This window comes from Polypterus senegalus, chromosome 12 (assembly GCF_016835505.1).
Source record: "Polypterus senegalus isolate Bchr_013 chromosome 12, ASM1683550v1, whole genome shotgun sequence".
Lineage (NCBI taxonomy): Eukaryota > Metazoa > Chordata > Cladistia > Polypteriformes > Polypteridae > Polypterus > Polypterus senegalus.
The window spans coordinates 145,722,107-145,747,686 of NC_053165.1; the positions used below are offsets into that span (position 1 = coordinate 145,722,107).

Genomic DNA, 25,580 nt, shown 5'->3' on the forward strand with positions numbered 1-25,580 from the left:
TTGTGCTAGTCTATCTTAATATTTGTTAATTATGTCTGCGCTATTGAAAAGTTGTTTTGTTTAATGCTAGTATACAAATACAGCTTCACTTCTGTGTACAGCTGCTTTCCCATGTTTCTGGTTGCAAAACTGTTTTAGAATGGGAAAATTAGCAGAAAGCTGTAGCTCTGCATAACCTTTTGAGCAGGCAACATTATTCAATATTTGAATGGTGTGCTTGGTTTTTACCTTGCTCTTTCAGAAAGCAGAGACACAGTAGAGAAGTAATAATAAAAAATTAAAAAAAACGTGCAAAAGCTCATGTAACAAGATGCCAGATTGTAAACGCACAAAGAAGCACATGGCCTCCCCATGTGTCTTATCTGCAGTTATGAGGATTAAGGTGTTAAAATTACCTTAGCCAATTGTGCTGAATGTGGAAGGTCGTGTCATTCATGAGGATGCAGTCATATTAGTAATAGCTTCTAAATGTGACTCATTATCTTTCATCAGTTGTCCACCCTGTGGTTTTAGGGGGGAAAAGAAATGAAGAAACTTGTGGTTCATGCTACATCAAGACTTAACATTATGTGTATGGACATTTGCGTAATGCTTCTGTGTAAAAAGACCTTGTGATTCAGCATTTTGGATCTTCCTCGCAGGGAGCCTTATTACAGAAATGCATAGACCTTTTCAAAAAATGAAACTAGGTGTACCACAGATGTATCTCTTTAAATTAATGAGGAGCAGATATTTGAGTAATTTCTTTGCAGTGAAAATAATGCTTTTATATAAATCTAATGTTTGTTTAAAAGCAGAATGTAAAATCTGCATAATTTAAAAAAAAAAAAGTCTTTGAATTTATTGCTGCTTTGTATTGGATTGGTCTAGTCTGTTTACACCATTTGACACTTAACAAGGCCATTGTTATGCTAAACCTCACAGTTCTATTGAGCATACGAATTTGGGTTTTCTTTGTTAGATGGTTCGACAGGCTGTTGGGGCTTGCCTGGCTTCCAGCTTGGTTGTTTCTTTGACAAATAATGTAACGGCCTAATCTTGTTCAGCCCTTTTGAAAAGAGTCTTTCTTGGCGTCTTCAAACAGTGCTTGGCAACAAAGGAGCTGTAAGGCTGTAAATGAAAAGGGCAATTGCAAGTGCTGACCGCTCTTCTGCCAGTGCCTCATGTAAAGGCCAGTGGTGGTAGCTGCTTTATGAAAGATGACACAAAACATTATTAATGAATGTATAGCAAAGAATTTGATGCTTCATTTTTGTACAGTTTTATTAGTTAACAAACTGCTTTATGGATTTGCTTTTGTTAATTTAATAGTGCAATTTTTATAGAGCTTGTAGTTGAATTTGGTTGATGAGTTATGTAGTGTTGGCTGGATTTTAATGGATCTTGATTGATCCAACAGTCTGAATTTTGCATTGTAATAACTTCTAATTCAGCAGACTCCATGAAAGTACTTGGGTGGCCATTTAGGTGGCTGACTAGTTGTGCTGGGTAAAATTTCATTTTCCTTTTTCTATTTCTCAAACGTTTCATAGTCTCCTCTAGGCAATTGTGAATGTGCATTTTTATATATAAAAATAAGCCACAGATTTGATAATTGTTTTAAACGAGAAGAATTTTAATATCAAAAGTGCAATTAAAGTTGTTCTTTATATTGCCCTTCATTTACAACTAAAAATTGGATTCGTCATTCAGTTTGTCTTGATTTTGGAGCTTTCATTTTTGTAATGTAATGAAATTAATTGCAGTAATGTAGAGTTATGTTGCTGTTCCAATGAAATTTAGCAATATACGTTTATCAGACTTGAATGTGTTCTGATACTAACCAGTAAAATGCTACTGAGTTAAAAACTCAAGTGTTCTTTATGTGCACTACCAGGAAAACTAAATGAAAATGCCTTATTTGATTTGGACATTTAAAATAGTGTTGTATATCAATTACTACATTATACATAATAGGGCAGCAGTAGCTCAGTCGGTAGAGCGGGTTGTCCAGCAATCGGAGGGTCGCAGGTTCGATCCTGGCTTCCGGCATGACCTTAACCTTGCCTGCTGGTGGTGGTCGGAAGGATTGGTGGCGCCAGTGTTTGGCAGCCTCACTTCTGTCAGTGTGCCCCAGGGCAGCTGTGGCTACTATCATCACCAGCGTATGAATGTGTGTGTGAATGGGTGAATGACTGTTGTGTTGTAAAGCGCCTAGGGGGGTTCTTGAACTCTAGTTAGGCGCTATATCAAATACAGGCCATTTACCATTTATAAAACATGAGGGCTCATGTTGACAAATATTTAGTAGTTTGGGGCAGAAGTAAGAATGGATGATTATAAATTAAGTACTGGTCTTATTGCCACTAGTGTTGATCAGCGAATTTCGCCAAGCATTCACAGTGAATTTGCGGTGTTTGTCGCATTATTTACTGATAATTCGGCCGGTTTAGGTGAACTTTTCCCCAGCACCCTATAATGTTTTGTGAGGCCAGCACAATATCCTCCGGAGCTGTAACAGCCAACATTGGATGGAAATGCCCCCATGATATGGAATACTGATAATTTTGCTTTATAGACTCAGTGGGCCTTAGTGGTAGAACAGATAAGTAATTAATGCATGGTTGTCCATTTTTATTTTTATAAAACATATCCAGCATAAATAACGAGTTATCTCTGCTTGTTGCCAAATGTGCTGGTTGATCTTAGAGTTCCATGTCAGTGTAAGAGAAGGAGGCACGTGCCCTGTGCAAGGCTAATTAGCCACGTGGCTTAAATGAACAAAGCTTGACGCTCCCCATTACACAGTGGAGACTATAAAATAATAATGAAAGATTTATTACTATTTACAAGATGTTTCTATATTTTTGTTAGAAGAAAAAGTGCAAAGCATCAGCACAGACAGTTTGAAGAGCCTTCAGCTTGGCTTCAGTCTTCACATGCCACTTTGAATTTTCTGCCTGTAAAATACCTATTTTTTTTTTCAGAGTTTTGAATATGATTTCAGCATTTATATATTTTGACGAAATATGATTGCACATCTCTGACTGCGTTCCTTTTTTGATCTTGCAGAGGCACAGTTATGCAGTGGTTGGTACTGCTGCTGCACAGTTCAGGTCTCTCTTTTTTTTTTTTTTTGGTCCACGATAATCGATCTGTTATAGTTAGCAGATGTTTCTTTGACCCTTTAAAGATGATTGAACCCTTATAATCCAGTCCAGTTTAGTTAGTTCTTCTCCATTGACTTAAACGCATTTTGCCGAGTTCGGTGATATTTGCAAACGCATCAGTCATTTCTATGTACTCGAGGCGAAGTGAACACCTTGGAGTTCACTCGTCACTAAGTACCACAATGAAACATATAGTTTGATTTGTGTTTTTTTTTTCTTTTTTCATTACTTTGGAGGAGTTTTAATTAGAAATATGGTGCAATATTCTTATCAACCCAAAATCACAAATGTGGCACTTAATTGCTCAAAGTCTTCATTGAAGTGAAAAATGTTTTATGTCAAAAATAATTTAAGTTCTGTTTCATGGTGGCACAGTGATACAATGGTCTGGGGTTCAAATCCCGCTTGCTCTCTGTGGTGAGTTGCCAAATATCCTGACAGGAAAAATCCTTTGTTTTGATGTTTTGTCACCGGTCATTTTTGTGCTTTATTGCAAATGCCAACATAGTTTGGTCTTTTGACTTGATTATAGCTTATTGAATGCTAAAACAAACACTGTCATAGCAAGCAAACAATGGTTTTATCAATGACTGTTAAATTACTACCGTATGACTACTCTGATATAGCTTTCAGCATGTCTTTCTGTTTTCATTCTCGTTGGCAGAGACCAGCCAAAACATTAATCTCTAGTTCTATCCACCCAATAAAAAGAAAATAAGACTTGAATTATTTTAATCCACTTAAACATCATTGTGAGGGATTCCTTTGGGTTTTGTAAGCATGCAAGTCTTAGTTCAGTCCAATTTTGGATAGCTACTTCCGGCTGTATGTATTTTAGTCATTTCATTGTTGTGCAAACAAACACAAAAGCCATACAAGTGAAGGGCTTATCCTAAGTGATCACCTAACTAGCAACAGAGCAGAAGAGAAGGTTTAGTACTAGGAGGTACTTGTAGCTATAATCATAGCTTTGGTATAATAAGCCAGTCAGGAAATGAGTGGTGTAAAAGCAGAAATAAAAAAAAAATTAAAAATAAAGTAATTTATTACTGCCAATTTATAGACTTGTTCCACCACATTGCATTCAAGCTATTTATGACATTTGTTTCATATGTGTTGCATATGTGTCTTTTGTTTGCCTAAAGTAAAATACAATACTTGATGGATCTATCATGCATTCAGTGCATCATCTTGGATTACATTTTATTTGAAAATTGGCTTTCTATTGCAGTATACATAAAGCATTTTTTGGGAGTAATTGCTAATTCTTGTCAAACTATTACCCATTCTAGTGTAAGATAAAGTCATTCTTTACTATTGTGAATCGCATTTAGAAGCTGTGCCCTTGCGTCCCTGCCACCAGTTCCCTGTAGAGATTTCAGAACATATGGCAACATTGTATCCATTTTACATTCTATGACCAGACATAGACTACCATTTCTACCCAAAATGTTGTAAATGGCATAATAACCTTGTACAATATGATGCTGCTATGCTGTAATTGTTGTTTTGTTTACATTCAAATATTCGGTTTTAGATAATTGACAAGACCATATGTCAAAGGTCATGCCTTTAAGTCTGTTTAAATGTTTGCATTAACTCATCTGTTGGTTGTTTATAGTAATTGCCAAAATGATCTTCACAATGTAGATTTTTATTTACTTATTTATACTCCGCTTAATTCGATTAAAATTCAGTCCTAAAATATTTTGGTTTCTTCTGAATTTAGAATACTTTTCAGATGTAAAACGGAGCGTTAGAATATGAATGCAATAATTATTGATAATTAATATCAAATATTGAAAAATCTGCTGTCATTACATTTTTGACCATATGCCCCAATCCCACATTGAGCTGCCTTTCAGTGACTTAAGAATGGAAAAAAAACTATGTAGTGCGTCTTTGTTGCTCAACAGTTTTGATTTGTTTCCTTCTCAACTTTCACTGTAGTTTTTCCTTTCACTTGGTGTCCATACATACTACCAGTGTTGAATTCAAAGGACACTGCACATTCTCTGTATGTGTAGAGTTGCAAGTTATTTACAGCTTTGATTTTATAATTTATCTTTTGATAAATCTTCCCAATGAGACTTTGAAGTTAAATATGAAAGTGTAGATTAAGTTCACTCTCTCTGTGCTGTTTAGAGTGGCAACAGTTGTGGTCATAAATTTAAATATTTTGAGAAGGATTAGCCTTTTATGTATGTTTGTGATATTTAGTAGTGCATTACTTCAGAGAAATGTACACACAATTTCATTTTTTAAGAGAATGAAATCTATATAGGCTTAAGATGTTTTTATAACATTTTAAAATTAATGAAAAATGCTTAAAGGTGGACTTGGACATTAAAATAAAAGAAAACAAAATGGTTGCATGGTTAGTGTATTGTCGGTGTGGTAGCTTGTAACAGTGAATCAGAGTTGGTTCCGAGTTCCTTACCTGCCAGTGTTCAAAGGGTCTTAGAGGTTAATTTTTCTAATGCTTAAAAAAACGTGTTGTACAGTATTTCCTTTCATTGTCAGTTGCCTTTAAGCTTTGCTGATTGGATTCCTTGTGCTGTTGTATCCGCAAGGATAAATTATTCCATTATAGTTTAAAACATAAAATTCAAAAAATATACCTAAAAGAATAAGTTTGGTATTTTTCGAATCGTTTTATTTTTTTTCACAGGCGTCTTATACATTTGCCTATTTTAAGCCAATCTTTTTTAAAACCACCTGTTCATTTGTTGTCTTGTTCAGTTATTATTCTGATGTTGAGGTGGGGGATCGATGTTGGATAAAGAGTGACTAAACTGGCATTCCCTCCTGGATTGTTCCTAATTTGTGTTGTGCTTGGCAGTGGGTGTTTTTTGAGCATCCCCAAAGTTCAAATAAATGTCAAGGCCAGCAATGCCTGAAAAGGGTGGACTTAATTTTCATTTTAACGAACAGGTAAAAGGATAAACAGCCACATCATCACCATCTGCACGGACCTTGCTAATTTTTTTATTTTTTATTTTTTTTTTTTTGGCGATTTGTATACAGCTGGTCCTCCTTGTTCAACAGATGCAACCAACTTTGTATTGAAAATATTGAGGCAGGGGGCAAAGCTCTGAAAAGCAAAACTTTAATTTGCTGTGCACCAAGTGGAATGTCAAATCCAAACAAATAGAAGAGATCTGTAGGCATACCCTGCTTTAGCTTTAATAATTAAATTAAATGGATCACGGGAGTAAACTTAACAGCTCCTATATGGTAGCTGGTCGTTGAGTCCACACACTGCTCTTCAGTTGGTTAGCTTTACCCGAACGAAGCACCCTTACTCTACTGTAGAAAAATCATCCACGTTCTCAGTCGATCATTGCCTTTATTAAAGGAAAGCTCTTTCTCGCTCACCTATCCTACCTTCGGTTCTAAGCATTACCCATTTCTGAGGTGGGAAATGGTTTCTATCTTTACACATCCCACAGTACTGCAGCTTTTAAGTAAAACATAGAAGACGTGCACATTTTTGAAAATAGTTGAACAAAGAATCCTAAACAATCACTAACTAATATGTTAAAGTAAAATCAGACTTCCTTAAATTGTTAATCCCCACCGACTAATGAAACTGTCTGTCCATCACCTCGCAGAAACCTGGCCAAGGCACCCATTTTAAACTTAGGTTAAGGTTATTTATGATCATGCAAACAGCTGTACAGTGTAGAAATGGCTTGGATGTGCACAGACTGTAGGTAATCGGAACACTGTGAATTAAATGCTAAAGTTTGAACAAAGTTATTGACAAGCTTGCATGCATGCAGAGTGACCAGCACTGCCCCACGTTTCTTAAAACAAAATCCGTTCAGTTGGAAATCCTTACTGTAAGGTGCTGTGAGGCCCTTGGTGTCACATTGTGCACATTCTTTGTTTATTTGAAAAAAATTGCCTCATAAAAAGCAAGCAAGTTGTCAAAGCAATTCCTCAAAGCCTAATAGGGAGCGTAAAGTGCTCTAGATGAGAAATTAAATCTGAGATCTTTTGAAAAATAGCATATCGTTTGCCAAAGTTATATCCTAAACACTACAGTACAACTGTTTACATGTGCATAGGTTATATGCAAATACTTTGCCATTTTACGAGACTTGAGCATGTGTTGTTTGCAGGAGGGAATCTAGAACCAATACACCTCTGACACGAATGTCAGACTGTACTGTTAAATGTGTAATTAGTAAATTAATTTATTTGAAAGTATTCACCCATCCATCAACCAACCCGCATATCCTAACTGCAGGGTCATGGGGGTCTGCTGGAGCCAATCCCAGCCAACACAGGGCGCACACACAGACACCCACACCAAGCGCACAATAGGGACAATTTACAATCGCCCTGGTCTCCTAACTGTGAGGTAGCAGCACTACCCACTGTGCCACCCGCTATATAGTATTTTTGTGGTGACCCAAGGTGCTTTATTCGTATTGGCATTTGTGAGACCTTCTGCTGTAACTTTTTACTAAGGGACCAAGCTTTTCATAGTGAAGGGTCTCGCCGAGTCTAAAGCCGTTACTGGGTACATAGCTATTGTATACTTTAGACCTCTCTTGTGAGGATTATTTCTAAATTCCTCGGGACACATCCAACTCTTTTTGAAAGATGCCTACAGATCTTTTGTGCCCTTGGAGATCCAGGTCCTCTATTTTATGTCTCACCCAAACGACAGCACACTGTCCCCATCATAGCACTGAGGCATTTGGGTCCACACCCAGACTACAGGGTAAGTGATCCCTAATGGCCTCACTAACACCTCTTTCAACATAGTAGCCTCAGCTTCTCTCCATAGTGCAAAACCACAACTTACATTTAGAGGTCTAGGCAACCATATAGAAGCAGATTTTATTACTATACATTAGGGAGCTGTGCATAGTATAATGCTGCTACTAATTGGGCTGAACTTTTATAGTGCCAATCGTTCCACAATCTTGTCACGGCTCCCTGCAAAATTATACTTTGAAAACAGAAGTACAAACAAATATATCTATGTGCAAAAGTATTGTCAGGCAGAGTAGCAAAGCAAAACTGACATCAGTAAAGTCCATTTAAATTCAGAAGCAGCAGACCTGTAAGAAAGGATGGAGCTACAAATTTCACCTGGCTGATATGATTGGTTGGGTCTTAAACATACATGGGTTAGAGATTCAAAACACACTTTGTCTCATGACCTTTTTACTGTGGGTGTAGCTTGGATGTAACTGTATTAACATTTTTAAACTACAAACCACTCTCTCTAATATTAGAATTGGAACTGGTCATAAGATGCTCATTTGACTGACTTCTAAAATCTTTGACCAGATATTTCAGCTATTTGCTAAGCAATGTGTTTTTTTGTAAAACAATCTTGTTTTCATCATGAGATTCTATGTACCAGTAAAAAGAGACTTTGGTGAAAGAACCACACATTCTTAGGGGGGGATTTGGGTGAAAGAGGGCTGCTTAAAATAAGGGTGGGAGCAAATTATGTTTTAGAGCTTGTTCACTGCTAGTTCCTTTTGTCATGTTGTTGTCTCTATGTATGTATGTTCACACACATGCATTATGACGGATCACCGTGTTGTCCAGGCTTGGTTCCTGCCTTGTGCTCAGTGCTACTGACAAAGGCACCAGTACACTGTGACGGAGAATTCAATTAAGCAGGTCTGAAAATAACAACTAAATGATGGACTATACTGTTATTTTCAGGTGTGAGTGCAAAGTTCTAGTTTAGTTGAATACTAACTATAGATAGATGAGACAGCTGTGTGAAGATTTGATTTCATCTTCCTTAAAGTCACAAAGAAATGGTAGACACCTTGTGTTTTTTGATATACTCTAGAGAATCACATCTGACAGATATTTGTAAAGAAAAGTGAAATCTATAAAACAGTGATTATTTTGGAATCTATGCATTTCATTGTTCAATTTTATACTGACATACTTCACATAAGATTTGTAGAAGACAGTTTATCTGGTTACCATTTCTCATAACTCTGCTGTGCTTGTCTCACATATTGTTAAGCATTTTCTTTCAAATTGTAAATGGATTTCATTGGCATGGTAATTGGAGATAAAATTGTAGTCACAAAGATTAACAATTCACTTAAGGCTTTTAAGCACTATTGTTAATTTATAGGGGGATACTTAAATCTTTATTCCCTTAGTAGGATATTTGGAGATTATAAGAATACAGTTTTAAGAGACTCCATCTAACCTTTATCTAACATATACTGTATGAAGAGAAGTTCAATAAGATAAACAGTAGTCGTGTGAAAATATCACAAACTTCTCAGCTATATAAACAAAAGGCAACAAGAATCCCCACCCAAGTCCACCCTGTAAAAGAGAACCCATAAGGAGTTAAAGATGAATATGTCATCGGTGAACCAAGGAGAGAGAGGCAGACAGACAAAATAGAATCGGCAAGAATTAAAGATTTTGACATGGACTGAAGAAAATGTTGCCACTCTGCAATAAATTGTAATGGAGCATTGAAAGGATACAGTGCATTAGATTATCCATCAGATGAGTTTATTCCTCTTGAACAGTTAAAACATTAGCAAGTGTGCCTATAGGACATGCTCAGAATGTTAACATCTAAAATAAATCATCACTGTATCCAGTGTTCCAAAAAGAATCTTAAGCCTAATGAATTTGAACTGTGAAATATTTATGAAGTATTTTCTACTTGGAGATGGAAAATTGGAGCCATAACAATGACCCAGAGTCCAAACGGCAAAACAATGGAGAAATGCTGATTATCCAACAAAAAAACTCCCAGTCCTAGCCAGTGTTGGCAAAATCATGTATAGTTTTAAAAAATGTTCAGGGTGCAATTGTATCCCTTGAAAGGTCAATTTAAATGGTCCATACTACACGGAGTTTCATTTTTCTATGCATGTCTGTCACTAAGAACAAAGCAGTGGGGAAAGCTGTCAGCCATTCTTTCTACTTTAAGGCAATGTCTGTGCTTCCACTTGCTAGGGTTACAGAAGCTGCACTAAAATTCTAGATTTGAAGTGATGCCGCACCTGTCCTGCACTCCTGACCTGGCTCTGTGTGTTCTCTAGTGGGAAGGACTCCCTCCATTAAATGTACTAGGAAGTAAGAGTAGATTTCTCAAACCTCCCCATCCCCCCCCAAGAGACGACCTAGTCAACCCAATGAAAACGTGCATTTGAGTACGAGTACTCCGGAAATGCAGAAAGTCTTTGTAACTATTCCCTCTGTAGAAATGTTATGAAAAACATGAAACTTTCAAGTAGTACAAAAAAGAAACAAACAAAGTTTATTTTTTTAACAGCTTTACTAGGTAGCTACTGGCATTAACTGACCAAATAGAAATACTTTAGATTACTTTAGTTAAAATTTTTTAGGTGGTGAAAGAATGAGGAAGATTATGGTTGAATATTGCAAACAAAATGGTTCCTAACTTTGTTAGATGTATGTCTTGTTTATGGTTTAATTCAGTCATCTTAAAAGTACCCTTTCAAGAAATGAAATGTGATATTTGTTACATTTCAAAAAAGTCATCGCTATTAAAGTTTGCAATTCACTTATAAATATTGTGATTTTTGTGGATTGCTAAAAGTAGGGCTGAATTGAACATTAGTGGTGGTCTCACTTCTAACAATCCCAAGTTGAGCAGTGTATGTAGGAAACATCCTAGAACAATGTGCAAGCCAGTCCCAGAGCACAGACTTACTCCCTCCCTTACCCATTCTTATCAGTCTTTTCTAAAATCTCTTTTTTAAAAGTGACAGCACATTAAACGTTTTCCCAGTGAATCCATAATTAAGAGATTATTCAGTTTTCAAATAGCTTTGATGTGATTGAAATGCTGCTAGCTTATTGTGGTAAAATCCTTCCATAAATCAGTTGGTACTTAATCATTGTATTAAATATTGTACATATATAAATTAGTAGTCTTCATTTTGGAAATAAAAAACATTTTTTGTAGGGCTATTTTAATTAAATTATAAATGAATAATTGGATCTTTTTTTTTTTTTTTGGTCAGACATTTCAATATTCGAATGAGAAGGGACACTTCAGTCTTTACACAAGATTTTAAAGTGGAAATGGAAGGAGAGGTAATGGATTATGATACATCTCATATTTATACTGGAGAAATTTTTGGTAAGTAATTTTTAAACCTCTTTTTATATAGACTGGGATTGGGCTGAAAATCATAAATTAGGTATCTTGTGATAAAACAGACCCTCTCTCCCAGCATTTTGTTAACTTTTTTGATTTTTTTAATTTAAAAAAAAAAAAGGTTTAATTTGAATACAAGACAATCTTATAAAAATATAGAATATATGATAATGTACACATACGGTACTTACATATAATTAATTAAATGCATATATATTCTATAAATAAAACTGAAAAGCAAAGCATCATGTTAAATTAATTGCAATAGTTAAGGGTGGTTTCTATTAGGTCCAAGTAAAATATCTTAACTGGGCAAATTGAATGTCCAGTCTTTGAGCATTATTTGTAGCTTGTATCAACTTCCAAAATAGAGGTTAATATTGCAAAACAGTGGTTGATTTGCCAGTTTGTTTCAAACTTCAGGTCGTCCTTGGGGCTGAAATAAAAATATAGCCAGATGTATCTTGTCAAGTTACATAAGTGGCTATACTGTGTATGTGTATATAAAAATCTAGTTACATACTTACTAATGGATTATTTAAGACACAAGACTCTAAATCAAATATAAAGACCTCCAGTAGCCTTGCATTCTGTTAGCAGAATGAGAATGTAAAGTAGTAAGTTACATGTAGGAACAGGCTTTGTTTAGAGTGACCTAATGTCACCAAACCAAATTTGAATCGCTGAATAAATTATCTCCATTACTATTTAAATTCTTAGAATTAAAAAAAAAAAAAAATAATGTGAGAGCCAAACTTGGACAGCTAGAAGACTTAAATTAGTAATGAGACAAGGATCAAAAAAAAAAAAGAGATATACATACACACACACACTCTACATTTGCAGTGCCTGAAGGTGAAAGCTATGTGAAGATGATGTAAAGGTATTAAAGGAAACGGCCAAAATCATTAATTTCACTAATCCCATTAGGGTTACAGGTAAAAATCCAGAAGATGTTCCTACAGAGAATCCAAGTATTTTAATTGGCAATCTGTGTGCAGGGATTTTTAGTTCCAATTCTGTGATAATACTTTTTCAATCTAAAATTTGATGCAAATACTACTACTAATCTTTCCTACGTGTAATAATGGGCCTGCACATTATAATAAACACATTTAATATTGCAATTCAGCTTGTGTTTAAGAGTAAGATTCCCACTTTGGAAAGTTTATAGTATCCCCTATAGAACATAGGTGCAGTGCAGCAGGAGCAAAGTAAACAAGGATGGTTTCAGGTTTTAGATCGACAACCTATTTTAAAATTTTAAGTTTAAATCGTCTAGTGTAGTGCATAAATGATAAATTTATACCCTTAAATTTGGGACTGCAGGACCAAAATAAGGGGACATGTTTTAAATGAGTCGGACGAAGTTCTTCAGTGGTTTATGAGGCACCAGCAAAACAGGTGGGCAAGTGTCAAAATATGTGAAAGTGGAAAAAAATGCTGATTTTTTCGGCCAGGCTAATGGCAAATCCCTGGTAATATGAAAAGCTTCTTTGAAAGACAAATGAATAGTTTTAAAATCTTCTCTCATGATATTTGGACTTCATTTTTTGTGGCAATAATAACAAACTTTTCCTGGTGTTACCAAATGCAACATGGAGGAAACAGTTGTGAAAAGGGCAAATCCTTGATGAGCTGGCTCAAATGGAGCTGGAAGTGTTTCTGTCAGTGGGCTGATTAGAGCATGTATTGATAAACTATCTCTTAATTACTTTTATCAATAATACCCATTTCCAGACTAAATATATATTAAAAAAATTTTAAGTATGGATGAAATTCTGACACATCTGTAATCGCCACCCTTAGTCATAAAAATGTTATTAAACACAATTTTTCAAGCAGATTGAGAAATTGGCATTACTAGAGTTGAAAGTGGTCTTTGTTGCTTTATATTTGTGGTGTTAATGAAAATAGTTCACATTAAAATTTTAATGGGACATATCCAAGTAGGCAGCATACTGCTTATTGGTTCAATCTCTGGTGCATTGTATGTATGCTGGATTCATAATGTTGTGGAGATTTCAGCATGGGATTTATAAAGCATACTACAGACTACCCGATTTATTTTTGCATGTGCACATTTTAAATTTATTCTATGACATTTTCTCTCATGTAACTGCAAAATAATACACAACATCAATACAAAAAATACAAATTCAGATATTGTTAGTATATCTGTAATGTTGAATTAGTGAATTCCAAGAATTTTAGGATATTTCTAAATAAACCCTGTTTTTGTAACAACATAGCTTTAAAATTTGGTTTGTCAGAAAATCCATTTGTTAGGTTAGTAACATTAGTTGTTTTATATTTGCATTATTAGCTGGTGTAAAAAAAACAAAAAAACAAACACTATTGTTTAACAATGAATTAATTTGACTCATCCAATAAATATTAAATTTGAAACATTATAAGCTCTTCAATTTAATTTTCCAAGTATGTTCCTTGTCCTTTTTTCATTTGTTCAAACTTTAATTTCCTGTGTGAAATCATCTTTTATTGGTTTTACATTAATTCATTGTTTCAGAACTCCTGCAAGACGACCTTTGCTGTGCTGTTTTTAAGGTTTCTTACATGAGTAGTCAAATTTCATTTTCTCATGCCTGTGTATTGATTCAGAATTAGAAAATTATCTGGATTGTTGTTACCTGTGCTCAATTCATTTGTAACTATGAGACAGCATTGCATTGGTCAACATACAATTCAAATTTATGATGTGTGCTTTCATTTATGGGTTATACTCATGAACATTAGTTTACCTTCAAAAGAATGCCAAACATTCAGCAACGCAACTAACTGCAACAAGTCTGCGACTCACTGTTTGATGTTGTCCTTGCTTGCAGGGATGGGCATGTGTGCTTTTTGTGTGATTGCTCAAATGAGCATGTATTCTTTCTATTTTGATTACAGAGGTGGTAGACATTTTTATTAAAGTTTAGTTTGAATAAGACACATGAAGTTATGGAAAATTGAGTGTGAGAACTAGCTTTTTTTTTTTTTAAATATTAAAGCAACATCAAAGAAATGATTTCCCTTTTTCCTCCCAAAGCATTAGTGTTTGTGTTTTAATTGAGAATTTGCACATTTATTTCATCATGGTAATCTTTTGTTCTCAGGTGAGCAAGGAAGCATGACTCATGGCTCCATATTGGATGGAAGGTTTGAAGGATTTATCCAAACACCCCAGGGAACCTTTTATGTGGAGCCATCTGAGAGATACTTAAAAGGAAAAAGTGCAGCTTTTCATTCTGTAATCTACCATGAAGATGATATTGGTAAGTTTGTAAAGTGTGAACTCACTCAAATTTTGTGCAACCTTTGCTTAAGGAAGAAGTTTAAGAGGATTGCATAATGCTGTTGTAGTACTGTTAACTTGGATATCATCAGTGCAGTTGTTGTGGAGGAACTAAAAATTTTTCTACTTGAGTATCAATTAATTACAGACAGTGGTGCACAGCAGTAATGGCAGGGGTGAGAGGTGCATGGAAGAAATTTGTGATCCTTTCCCCATTCTAACTTCTGAAGGAGCCTCTCTTTCATTAAAGGGAAAGTTAATGAAAGCTATCTAAGGATTGTTGTCCTCTGTGGTGGTAAGGAATGTCTGATGATAATTAAAAATGATGCAAAGCTGGAAGAAAAAGCTAAAAATGTAATCTGGTGGATGTGTGCAGTGTCAGGGACTGAGATGGATTGGAATTGAAGATTATATTCTTTAGAATGCTTTTTAAAGGTAATAAAATACACCTTGTTAGCACAGGAAAAGTGTACAATTCAATATACAAGTGTTTAGATTTCCTAGTGGGCTACTGTTGGTTCAGTTAAAAGGGGGTGGAAGATGTTTGCAACCATTCGGGCACTGCATAGAAAAGGTCGTCCCTCAAAACTATTTGTTCAAAATGATTTGTGAGAGGCGCCACACAGAGGCCAGCAATCACTTTGAATTAGCAACACAGTTCAGTAGATGATGATTTTGTAAAACACCACCAGTTAACTATATTGAAATTTATAGAACAGCTGCCTCTTTGGTAGGAATTACTGTACTCAAAAAAACCATTACTTAAAATGAACCGTGTGTGACGTTTGCCAGGAAGCATGACAATGACACATTTGTAATGTAGGAAAATGTTTTGTGGTCAGATGAAACCAAGGTAAAGCTTTTTGGCTGAATATGACATTGCACACACCTCAGAAAGCATAATTCCTACAAAGAGGTATGGTGCTGATGGTAGTGTTATAATGTAATGATGTTTTCTGTAGGGACTAAGCATCTGGCTAAAATGGAAAAAAGAGTGCATTTTAGAGCTACTGCAAGAGGACCTGTTTCAATGTGGTAAATTTCTGGTGCTTGTGTGAAGGGTCATTGTCCAGCAGGGGAGAATTCTCAAACACAAGACCAAAGTTACCTTAAAGTAGCTAATGACAAAAAGATATAAATCCTACAATAGCACAGTCTAAACTCCTAATCAGAATCCGTGGTACTGTTTATAACATTATATGACTAAATAATAATTATAATAATAATCCTCTCTTAGAACAATGACAAACACACAAACCATTCACATTTAAAAGAAAATTATACGTTTATTTTTGTGTAGTATTGGTTACTTGCTATGAATGGTATGTTTAATAAAAAAAAAAAAGCAATATATCATTGTACTGTATTAGTTTTAGAGTGACATGATGAGGCAGACAAATTTTGTCAGGTCAATTCTGTATTGCATATCTTATGATGATTATCATATATATTGTACAAACTTCAAAGCTCAGTTTGTCATATCTGAATAAAACTAAAGCATATGCTTTATCTGAATAAAAGGTAACAATGGCATATACTGTATTTGAATATTTTGTATGGAGGTAATTTTTCAGAACATTCTGCTTTTTTCACTTCATGTGATCACCAAGCTGATTTTTAATTGCTCTTTGGTATGAATCCCTTCGTTTTCAGAAGTTTATTATCCATTTAGATGGTTAATGAAAAGCTCAGTAAATTTCTACATTACTGGAATTACCAATGTTGTGAAAGTATGTGATGTTGAAGAGATGCTAAAGAAGAAGCAGCAGTGCAAGTTTCTTTTAAAGGTTTGATGGTGTTCACTTTGTCAAATAACCAGTTAAATTTATTTTTCTTTTGAAAGGCAGTTTAGTAGTATTGTATCAGTTTGACTAGTAATTAGCTCAAATGTTATACTGAGTTAATGCTGTGCACCATTTTGCTCATACACTCAACAAGCATGTAAATGTTTCTGTATTCATCAGTTTAGTTTCCACAAAAGATGGTAGTGTGAAGTTTGGCAGTTTCTCTAAATTGAAGGGAATACAAAGAAAACATTTGGTAGGTGATGGATGCAAAGTCAAACATGTACAGTGCAACTCATTTAATAACCTAGTGTTGTCTTTTTTTTGTACACAATTTTTATTGAAGAGAATAAAACAAAAAAGAAACAGGATGTATGAAATTAAAAGATAAATGACCCAAGTAAGGAACCAAAACAAACAAATGTGGAACGTGACTAGACAAAAAGGGCAGGAATCCACAGTTGGGCTTAAAAAGAAAGGCAGTAGGGACGATGGGTTCCTGTCACCACTAGCCATCAGATAACCTTTCATACACATGCTTGGTGACCAAAATATATTTTTTTTTTTTGGGTGCCGGGGCCCATAGCCCATACACTATTCTTTTTCAGTGTTGAAAGTTCAAGAAGGGTTAACTTATAGAAAGATTTCCAAGAGTCAACAGAAACTGTAAAGAAGTATTTCTAGTGAGAGACCAGCACTAGTTTGGCAGTGATGGTACCCAGAGAGAACAACCTCTGCTAGATTGGACTTGAAAGAGGGTATGGGAAGAGTCCAGTGGAAGGAACATATGAGGTCAGAGCAATTTGGAAAGAGGATTGAAGAGACTGTATTTGAAACGCCAAATCAATTGGGAATGACAGTGAAGCAATCTCAAAACATGGAGAAACTTTCTGAAGCTATTTAAGGAGTAGTAGTGACAAAGGAAATCCGTGAGTAAACCCATTGCGAAACGTTTGTGTAACATATAAGCACAGGATAAAATTAAATGAGTGTTCTGATAATTGGGGATCCTTTAGGACAGAAAATCTTCTTAAAGCTGGTGTTCCATGACAGTGCAATGGAGGATGGGAGATCATTGTCACATTGGTACAAAGCCTACTGTTGCTTTTAACTGGTCAGTTTGGAGGTAATCATCCAAATCACTCTTAGGTTTAACAAAAGTTTTAATAGGAGACTAAAAATAGGCAGAAAGTGTGGCAACGCTTAAAAAAAAAAAACTGTCTACACTCCTTTTTAACAAAAAAGAGGTTTTATTCCAATAGGCTGTCTCTTCAAAGGAATTTCTGACCGTAATTGTCTTGGTTATTAGGTTTATACAAGTAAGCTTCAGGGTGGAAGGGGCTGATGATTGAACCGCACACTTTTAATGCTGTGAATGCTATTCTGAATAAATTGATTTTCTTGTACATAAATTATTTGGCAATACACAAATATCACACCATTCATCATTAACAGGAGATTTGTTTAGCTTTGATTTGTATTGAAGTGAACTACAGTGTATGTAGCCAGTCTGTGCATTAAACCTGTACTCAGTTTTGTGTTTATGTTGTATAATTTATTTTGACTTGGTAATTGAGCTAGATAATGTCCAGATCTCTTTGGATTGTGTCTTGGAACACACCATGGGTTCATTTTTGAGTGATATTACCCAGCTAAACACAATCAAGAGCATTCTTGCATTCCTTTACAAATATAAGAATTTATGCAGTGATCACAAATGATGTGTGGGAGTAGCCTGGACTGAAATTTATCGTTTGTAAATTGTGATGGCTGTCTAAAAGATGCCTGTGTTTCTTGCTTGCCTGCTTGCTATGTGTGTTTTTTTTTAATCTTTCTTTCAATATATCAAGTGAACTTGAAATTTATTACTGTATGTGCTAAGGCATGGCTGTAATGGCAACTGTGCTTAATGGTAAAGAAAGTGAGACATTATGCAGAAAAAAAAACAAGTGAGTGCCATTACCAGACAATTGTTTTTCAGATTTTAGAAACTTACAGCTAACTGAAAAATTGTTCAGATTTGTTGAGGACTAGGAGCGATGTATACTAAAAATACAGTAAAGATTAAACTGTACCATCTGTGGGGGGCTTTTTTATTAATTTAATTTTGTTTGGCTTTGTGTTTTTGTGCATCTAATGCCTACAAAGGAATTTGAGCTCGGCAGAAATGTAGAGCAAGAGGGAAAAAAACTTCAGAAATTGAAGGAATAAGCAGCATTGTGTTAGAAACATAATGAAGCACTCACTGAGAAATAATTGCATTCTTTTACTCCTTATCATAAACTGCACAATGAACATATTATGTTGTCATCCTTTGCACTGCATATTGCAGAATTGAGTTACTAAAAGCATGGATACTTGTTTGGTTGAATTGTTTAACTAATTGTGGTGATTGTTGATGGCATACAGACCCATGTGTACCTAATTAAAATGCCCAGAGACTGTTTCTTGACCACTTCATATGTTTGTGTATATATAGGACATGTGGTTTGCTTCGTGTTTCTCTTTCAGTAAAGACGCAGAGCAAGTTAAATCCTATAAATACTAAGGGGAAAGCCCCATGGAAAATATATCAATGCAAAAACACCTAAAAGCATCTGGACAATGCTGCTTTTCCCACTGTGTACAATATCTTGTGCAGTGTATGCAAGCTATATTATTATTAGTTCCTAAATACTTATCATCAAATTCCACTGTGCTAATAGAGATTAATGTCTAGAACTGTATAGATCCTTTAGTGACTCTGATAAATTGATCTAACTTTGAAATATTTAGTGGTTTAACTACTAACCAGTTTTAACAAAATGGTTAATGTTTATCAGTAATTATTCTTTTTCATAATACCAGAATATAGCATTTAATGATAGAAATATGAAAATATACTTATCACCTACAAACTTCCTTAATGTTTATTGTGGAAAGATGTTAATTGAAAGTTATTCCTGGAAGACTAAATTGAGTGAATTAGTGTCATTAGAATTAATGTTACTTGTGTGTTTTGTTTTTTTCCTTTTCTAGACCCTGTTCTATGACCATTTTGATCACCTTGAAGGTTTTTCTTATCTGTTTTTTAGTTTTCCATGACATTGACTAGCGCACCCTTTAAATTTCAAGTTTATCCGAGTAAATTGTACTATAAAAATCTTCACATCAACACATGTATCAATACAAGATTTTATTACTTATTCAGTTATGTAACTATCAGTTGTTTGACTGTGCATTTTTCTGACAGGTTTGTTTATGGATAAAGACAATCAACTGAACAAGGAAAACTACCATTTTTTTGTTTCTATAAATAAAAGTTCTATCTTCCTTCCTAATTATGCAGCATAATTTAGCATAGCATGTTTATGTAGTGTGGTGCATGATGAAACTGTTTATGAAAGAAAAACGGTTTTAAATTTGCAATTCTTGCTTCCCTGATATTAAGAGCAAGTGTTCCAATGTATTCTAAATCAGTCACTTGAAAGTATTTTATCATTGGCTTCCTGCCTAACTGAGGGAAACATCAGTTTGGGAGTGTCATGTAGCCTAATTACAGTTTTCTTCAGCTAAATACAGTTGGAATTTTGATAATCAACAAATGTATATTATGCTGTTGGCATCATGTTTCATTTCCTGTGTCCTTGAGAACAAAGGAATACTTTTTACTTGTAATAGCTGAAGCAACCGTATGACTATTGCTGTTGTATTTTTTCGGGTAGGGTTTAAAAGAATAGTGTGATAACTGATGAGATAAGCCACTGTGTTTGCTTCTAATTCTTGTATCACTTGACAGTCCATGTGCTCACAGTATGCGTGCAGAAAGAAATACAAAAACATGCACGAAAAACTTGTAAAATTTTAAAAATACAGGGTTGTCTAAATGTTTGTAAAGTTGAAGGAGAATCTTTAGTTAGAACAAGGTCAGTTTTAAAAAATATAAACTTTCAGTGCGTTGGCTGGACAGTATGCTTGGCTATTATAATGGAGGTTGTAACTATCTTCATATTTAACCAATAATAATCCATATTCTGTTCAGAGACAATTTGCCTCACCTTTTTTATTTTAGGTGATTGATTACCCCCCAGCCTCAAATAAAAAACAAAACAGTTTTTTTGTTCAAATTCCCTTAAGGTTTTTGTATGCATAGCACAGCAATAACGACAGTCTACAAAGAGCTAAGAAAAGATCTACAGGATTCATTATTAAATAGTACAATTGAGAAGAATTTAATAAAAATATTTGAATGCATTCCATTTGTCATGGAGTACTCTGAAAAACATAAGAAGTAAAGGAAAAATAACAATCACAAAATTAAAAACAATGAAAATTATGGCAGTAAGTAAGCAAATCCTTGCTGGTTACAATCATTTTCAAAATGCTGCACTGTGAAGTGGGATATGACAGTAGCAGCCATTGGTAGGAAAAAGATTATCCAAGCCTATGCAAATTTCGCAAGACAACATACTCGGTTTTTTAAAACCAGATGAGAACATTTCCTGTTTGAGACCAAGGTAGAACCTTTTTTGGTTTTAATTCTAAAAAAGATTTTTTTGGTTGGTTTTGAGCCGAAAAAGAAGCTACATAACTGCCTACCATGGTGGTGGCAACTTTTATACTAATTCACAGTTTCTTGAGTGAGAAAGGTGTTTCTACTAAGTATAGTGGAATAAAAGTGCATCATACATAAAATTGGGTGCAATATTAAAGCCATCTGCCTAATATATAGGTCCCCCTAGTTCCTCCAAAATAGCTATGACCTTTAGAGGCATGGACTCCACAAGGTCTCTAAAGGTGTCCTGCAACAGCAGCAAATTGAAATCTGGAGAATCTGGAGGCCACATCAACACCTTGAACTCTTTGTCATGTTTCTCAAATCATTCCTGAACAATTTTTGAAGTGTTGCAATGTGCATCCTGCTGAAAAAGGCCACTGCATTCAGGAATACAGTTTCCATGAAGTGGTACACATGGCCTGCAACAGTGTTTAGGTAGGTGAAATGTGTCAAAGTAACATCCACATGAATGCCAGGACTAAACGTTTCTCAACAGAACATTTCCCTTCACCAGTTCTGATGCTTATGTGCCCATTGTAAGTGCTTTCCAGGGTGGTCCGGGGTCAGTATGGGCACTCTGGCCGGTCTACGGCTATGCAGGATGCTGCAAATGCACTTTGTGTTCTGACACCTTTCTGTCTTGGCCAGCATTGTTTTTCAGCAATTTGTTGTACATTAGCTCTCCTGTGGGATTGGAGTAGATGGGTTAGCCTTTGCTCCCCATGTGAATCAATGAGCCTTAGTCACCCATGACCCTTTCACTGATTCACTGATTGTCCTTTTTTGGACCTCCATTTAGTAGGTACTAACCACTGCATACCAGGAACACCCCACAAGACCTGCCGTTTTAGAGATCCTCTGACCCAGTCGTATAACCATCAAAATTTGGCCCTTATCAAAGTCATTCAAATCCATACGATTGCCCCTTTTTCCTGTTTCCAACACATCATCTTCAAGAGCGGACTGTTCACTAGCTACCTAATGTATCACACCTTTTGACAGATGCCACTGTAACAAGGTAATCCATGTTATTCACTTCTCCTTTGTGTTTTTAATGTTGTGGCTGATGTGTATGTTAAGGTAATATGGTGCAAAATGTTACTTTGTTCTGCAAAGATGACTTTAAACTAGTAATGTCAACAAGTGTACATGCACCATGAATGTTCACTCTGATCTCGTGTTCACCACAGGTGGGAATGCTGTATAACCATCTGTTAGTCTGTGTGCATGTGTGTGTTTACTTTACAAGTTACATGTATGCAAACTCAATGATGAATCTTTTGCTTGTGTGTAAGGATTTTTGTGAATTAACATTACCTTCAGACTCTCTGTATACTTTAGGCTCTTACACTCTCAGCATGTAAACCTACAACTTGTAAGAACTTCTGTAGCCAGCTGAAATCTTAATGTAGAGCAAATCTACAGCAACGAATATATTTTATCCTACAACTTGAGTGTTTAAATGTGCCTTTTCTGCTTTAAAGTAAAATTTTAGTGTAATCATTATTGTGTGCTCTTTTTTTTTTTTCTTCACTTCCTCTTTCTCTGCTAAATCACTCGGCAATAGTCTTGGATTAAGCAGCAGCATAATCTGTAGGTTAAAGTAAAATCCCTTTTTATTTTACCACATTTTCTTATGTTTCACTTGTAGTTAATTTGCATATAAATGAGGTTCCATTTGCTAGATGAACAAAAGGTGCCTTCTTTAAGGGGTGGCATGTCAGCAATTTAAAAAAAAAAAAAAATACCTTTTAGTTCCTTTTTTATTGTGAATGCACAAGTCATCTCTGGGCAGTGTTCCGTTTGACTTTAATAAACTCAACAATAAGAATAAAAGGTGCTGTTTGATACCTTTTTGCTTGACTGAAAGGGAATTAGGGTATGTTTTGAGACATCAGTTAATGTGTTTGAATGATAATTTGTGATTGGGATGAATCTGGTTAAGGACTGCCAACTAATTTTGCAAGACCTTGATTATTCCTAGAATTTATTTGAACAGATGTGCTATGCATAGAACCCTGGTCAAGACTGTCTGTGAACTACACACTGTTTACTATTAAACCCTTTAATCTCTGGAGTTTCTGTTGAATGGTCAATCCTCCCTTTCAAAAATTTCTTCATTCTCCTAAATCAATTCTTTCAAATTGGGCTGCAATTTTGCAGTCATGTTGATAAATTGTAGTTAACCTATTATCTGGGTAGTTTTTGACAGTAAAAATCAGTTTTTGATAGTAAAATGATCTAATTTTTAAAAAATTGTTAGAACAAGTGATAAGCGATTACCACAAAATTTAGGTTTTTGCTTTATGAAGCTAAGGAGCTTCACAGTTGGTGAAATCATGCTATTGGTACAAGAAGAGAGGTGTATATAATATCACTTTAAACGTCTCACTGCTAGTGTACGTGCATTTTGTCATTATGGTGTTTAGCCCTGTCAAATTTCCAAGTTTATTTTCCCTAATTTTCATCTGCTGCTTTTTCTTTGACTTTTGTTCCCAAAAAGGGTCTATGCTGTTGACAAACACTTGGATAGAAATATGAATTGCTTTCCACCCCCCAAAAAGCTTTACATTCCTGGCAACATTAGGTACAAAAAAAAGGAAGCGATTCTGGTTGGATTGGCAGATCACTGTTTTTGGACACACGTGTAAAATTTATGCCATGCCAATTAAGAATTTTCAATTAAAAATAGTCTGCTGATCTATAAGCTCATTAAGGGAAGGATTCAGCAAAAGGTTAAACCTCATTAAAGAAATCCTCTGTTTGTCTTTTATGTGACCCACAGACCAATAATAAAAAAAAAAAAATTGCAATAACTTTCTGTTTTAATTTAGTTTGTCTCAACTTACACTTAGAGCCATTTACTGAATCAAAATTAAAAATTACTTTATGGATGAATGTAGTGAGTACAATGTTTAGCAACAATAGAAAATATTTTTGAAATAATATATATGCAGTGAGTATACAGACATCTGAATTATTATGAAAAGCTATTCAGACTGGTTTTAATCACAAGTGAATGGTGGGGGTCAAAATAAATTTTAGATCAATAGCTATTTTTTTCAGGCCCGTTAGGTGACGTGACAGTTCTTCGTTGGGGTAATGTTAGTCTTTTGCTTAAAGATATGTACATTCATTCAAGTAAACTCTCGGCTCATTGGTGGACTGTTTAAAAATTCAAATTAGCTATAGTTCTAAACCAGCTTTAAATTATGCCATTGATCATGTGCTCCGGGTGCTGTGCAGTCCAGCTGGGTTGCTGCAGCACCCTTTATATCCTCATTCCTGTGGCTATAATTGCATACTGATTATTGATTGATATTTTTCAAGATGTGTTTATGATGTAGCTGATTACATTGTACTCTTGTACAGCTATAGTACTAGTATAGTATGGGAATTTTTTTTATCTGTATTTTCAACATGTTAATTTCTTAAAAAAAAATAAACACAATAAGAAAACTCTGTTAAAGTACACTTTCATGTTTGGGAAAATGTAAAGAATGGATGGATTTAGGTTTTATGAGATAATTGATGCGAGTGAGTAACAAAATCATTACAATTAATAGCTGCATCAGAAAAATACATATACAGTGGTACCTTGGTATACGTCCTTAATCCATTCCAGATCCTTGGACTTATACCAAACAGGACTTATACCAAACAAATTTTTCCCATAAGAAATAATGGGAAAATTATTAATTCGTTCCCATGGAAAAAAAAATCCTATTATTGGCATATTATACATTGATGGGGTTGTATAAAATAATTTAAAACACTGCTTAATACTAAAATGCATAAATACAAAAGCAATTAGATGAAATAAATAAAAATAACTTGTCTGATAACAATGAGTTTAATTTTACTGCGCAACAAAGGAGAGTGTTACAGCTCTTCCAAAGGAGCCTCTTTAGGCGATTGTGTAGCACTGCCGTTGTTCTTCTTCTGGCAATCTTCAATGCAAATCCCTAAAGCAGATTCCATCCATACTACTGCTTTATTACATCCACTTAAAACGCGTTTTGCACCCTGGTTAAAAGGACACTGCGGCCGTAGATCTTATATTCCTTTCCTACTTTTTAAATAAAAAGAATCATGGCCTTCAACAAATCCAAAACGTTTTACCTTTTCAGCAATCGTTAACATCTTCCGTTTGCGCTTGGGCACGGCCCCTGAAGCAGTAGCAGATCGTTTTGGAGCCATAATGAAGGGCTTGACTATGCACAAAGATAAACACAAAAGAGCACAACTCTTTACACAGAGAAACACGTTGATGCTGAATGAGCGAGACGAGACTTCCTGGTTAACACTGCATTCAGCACGCAGGAACATAACTGCGTGCTCTGATTGGCTAGCTTCTCATTCATCCACCAATAGCGTCCCTTGTATGAAATCAACTGGGCAAACCAGCTGAGAAAGCATGTACAGGAAGTAAAAAAGACACATTGTCTGCAGAACCCGCGAAGCAGCGAAAAATCTGCGTTATATATTTAGTTATGCTTTCATATAAAATCCGCGATAGAGTGAAGCCGTGAAAGTCGAAGCGAGATATAGCGAAGGATTACTGTACAGGTTAAAACTTGGCCCTTTTTTTTTTTTTTTTGGAGGCGCGCGCCCGGTATACCACACGTGGTGTTCTAGCACACGAGTCGTATTCCAAACAAAGGTC

At 35.2% G+C, this 25,580-nt stretch overlaps 1 protein-coding gene across 2 annotated transcripts in view; it reads left to right on the top strand.

Annotated features, from left to right (window-relative positions):
- adam10a (ADAM metallopeptidase domain 10a) overlaps window positions 1-25,580 on the top strand; it is a 128,807-nt gene that overhangs the window by 57,237 nt on the left and 45,990 nt on the right. For both annotated transcript variants that reach the window (XM_039770220.1, XM_039770221.1), the window contains exons 3-4: window positions 11,159-11,277; window positions 14,415-14,573. In XM_039770220.1, the coding sequence (XP_039626154.1) occupies window positions 11,159-11,277; window positions 14,415-14,573 (278 nt within the window). The remainder of the gene's footprint in view (window positions 1-11,158; window positions 11,278-14,414; window positions 14,574-25,580) is intronic.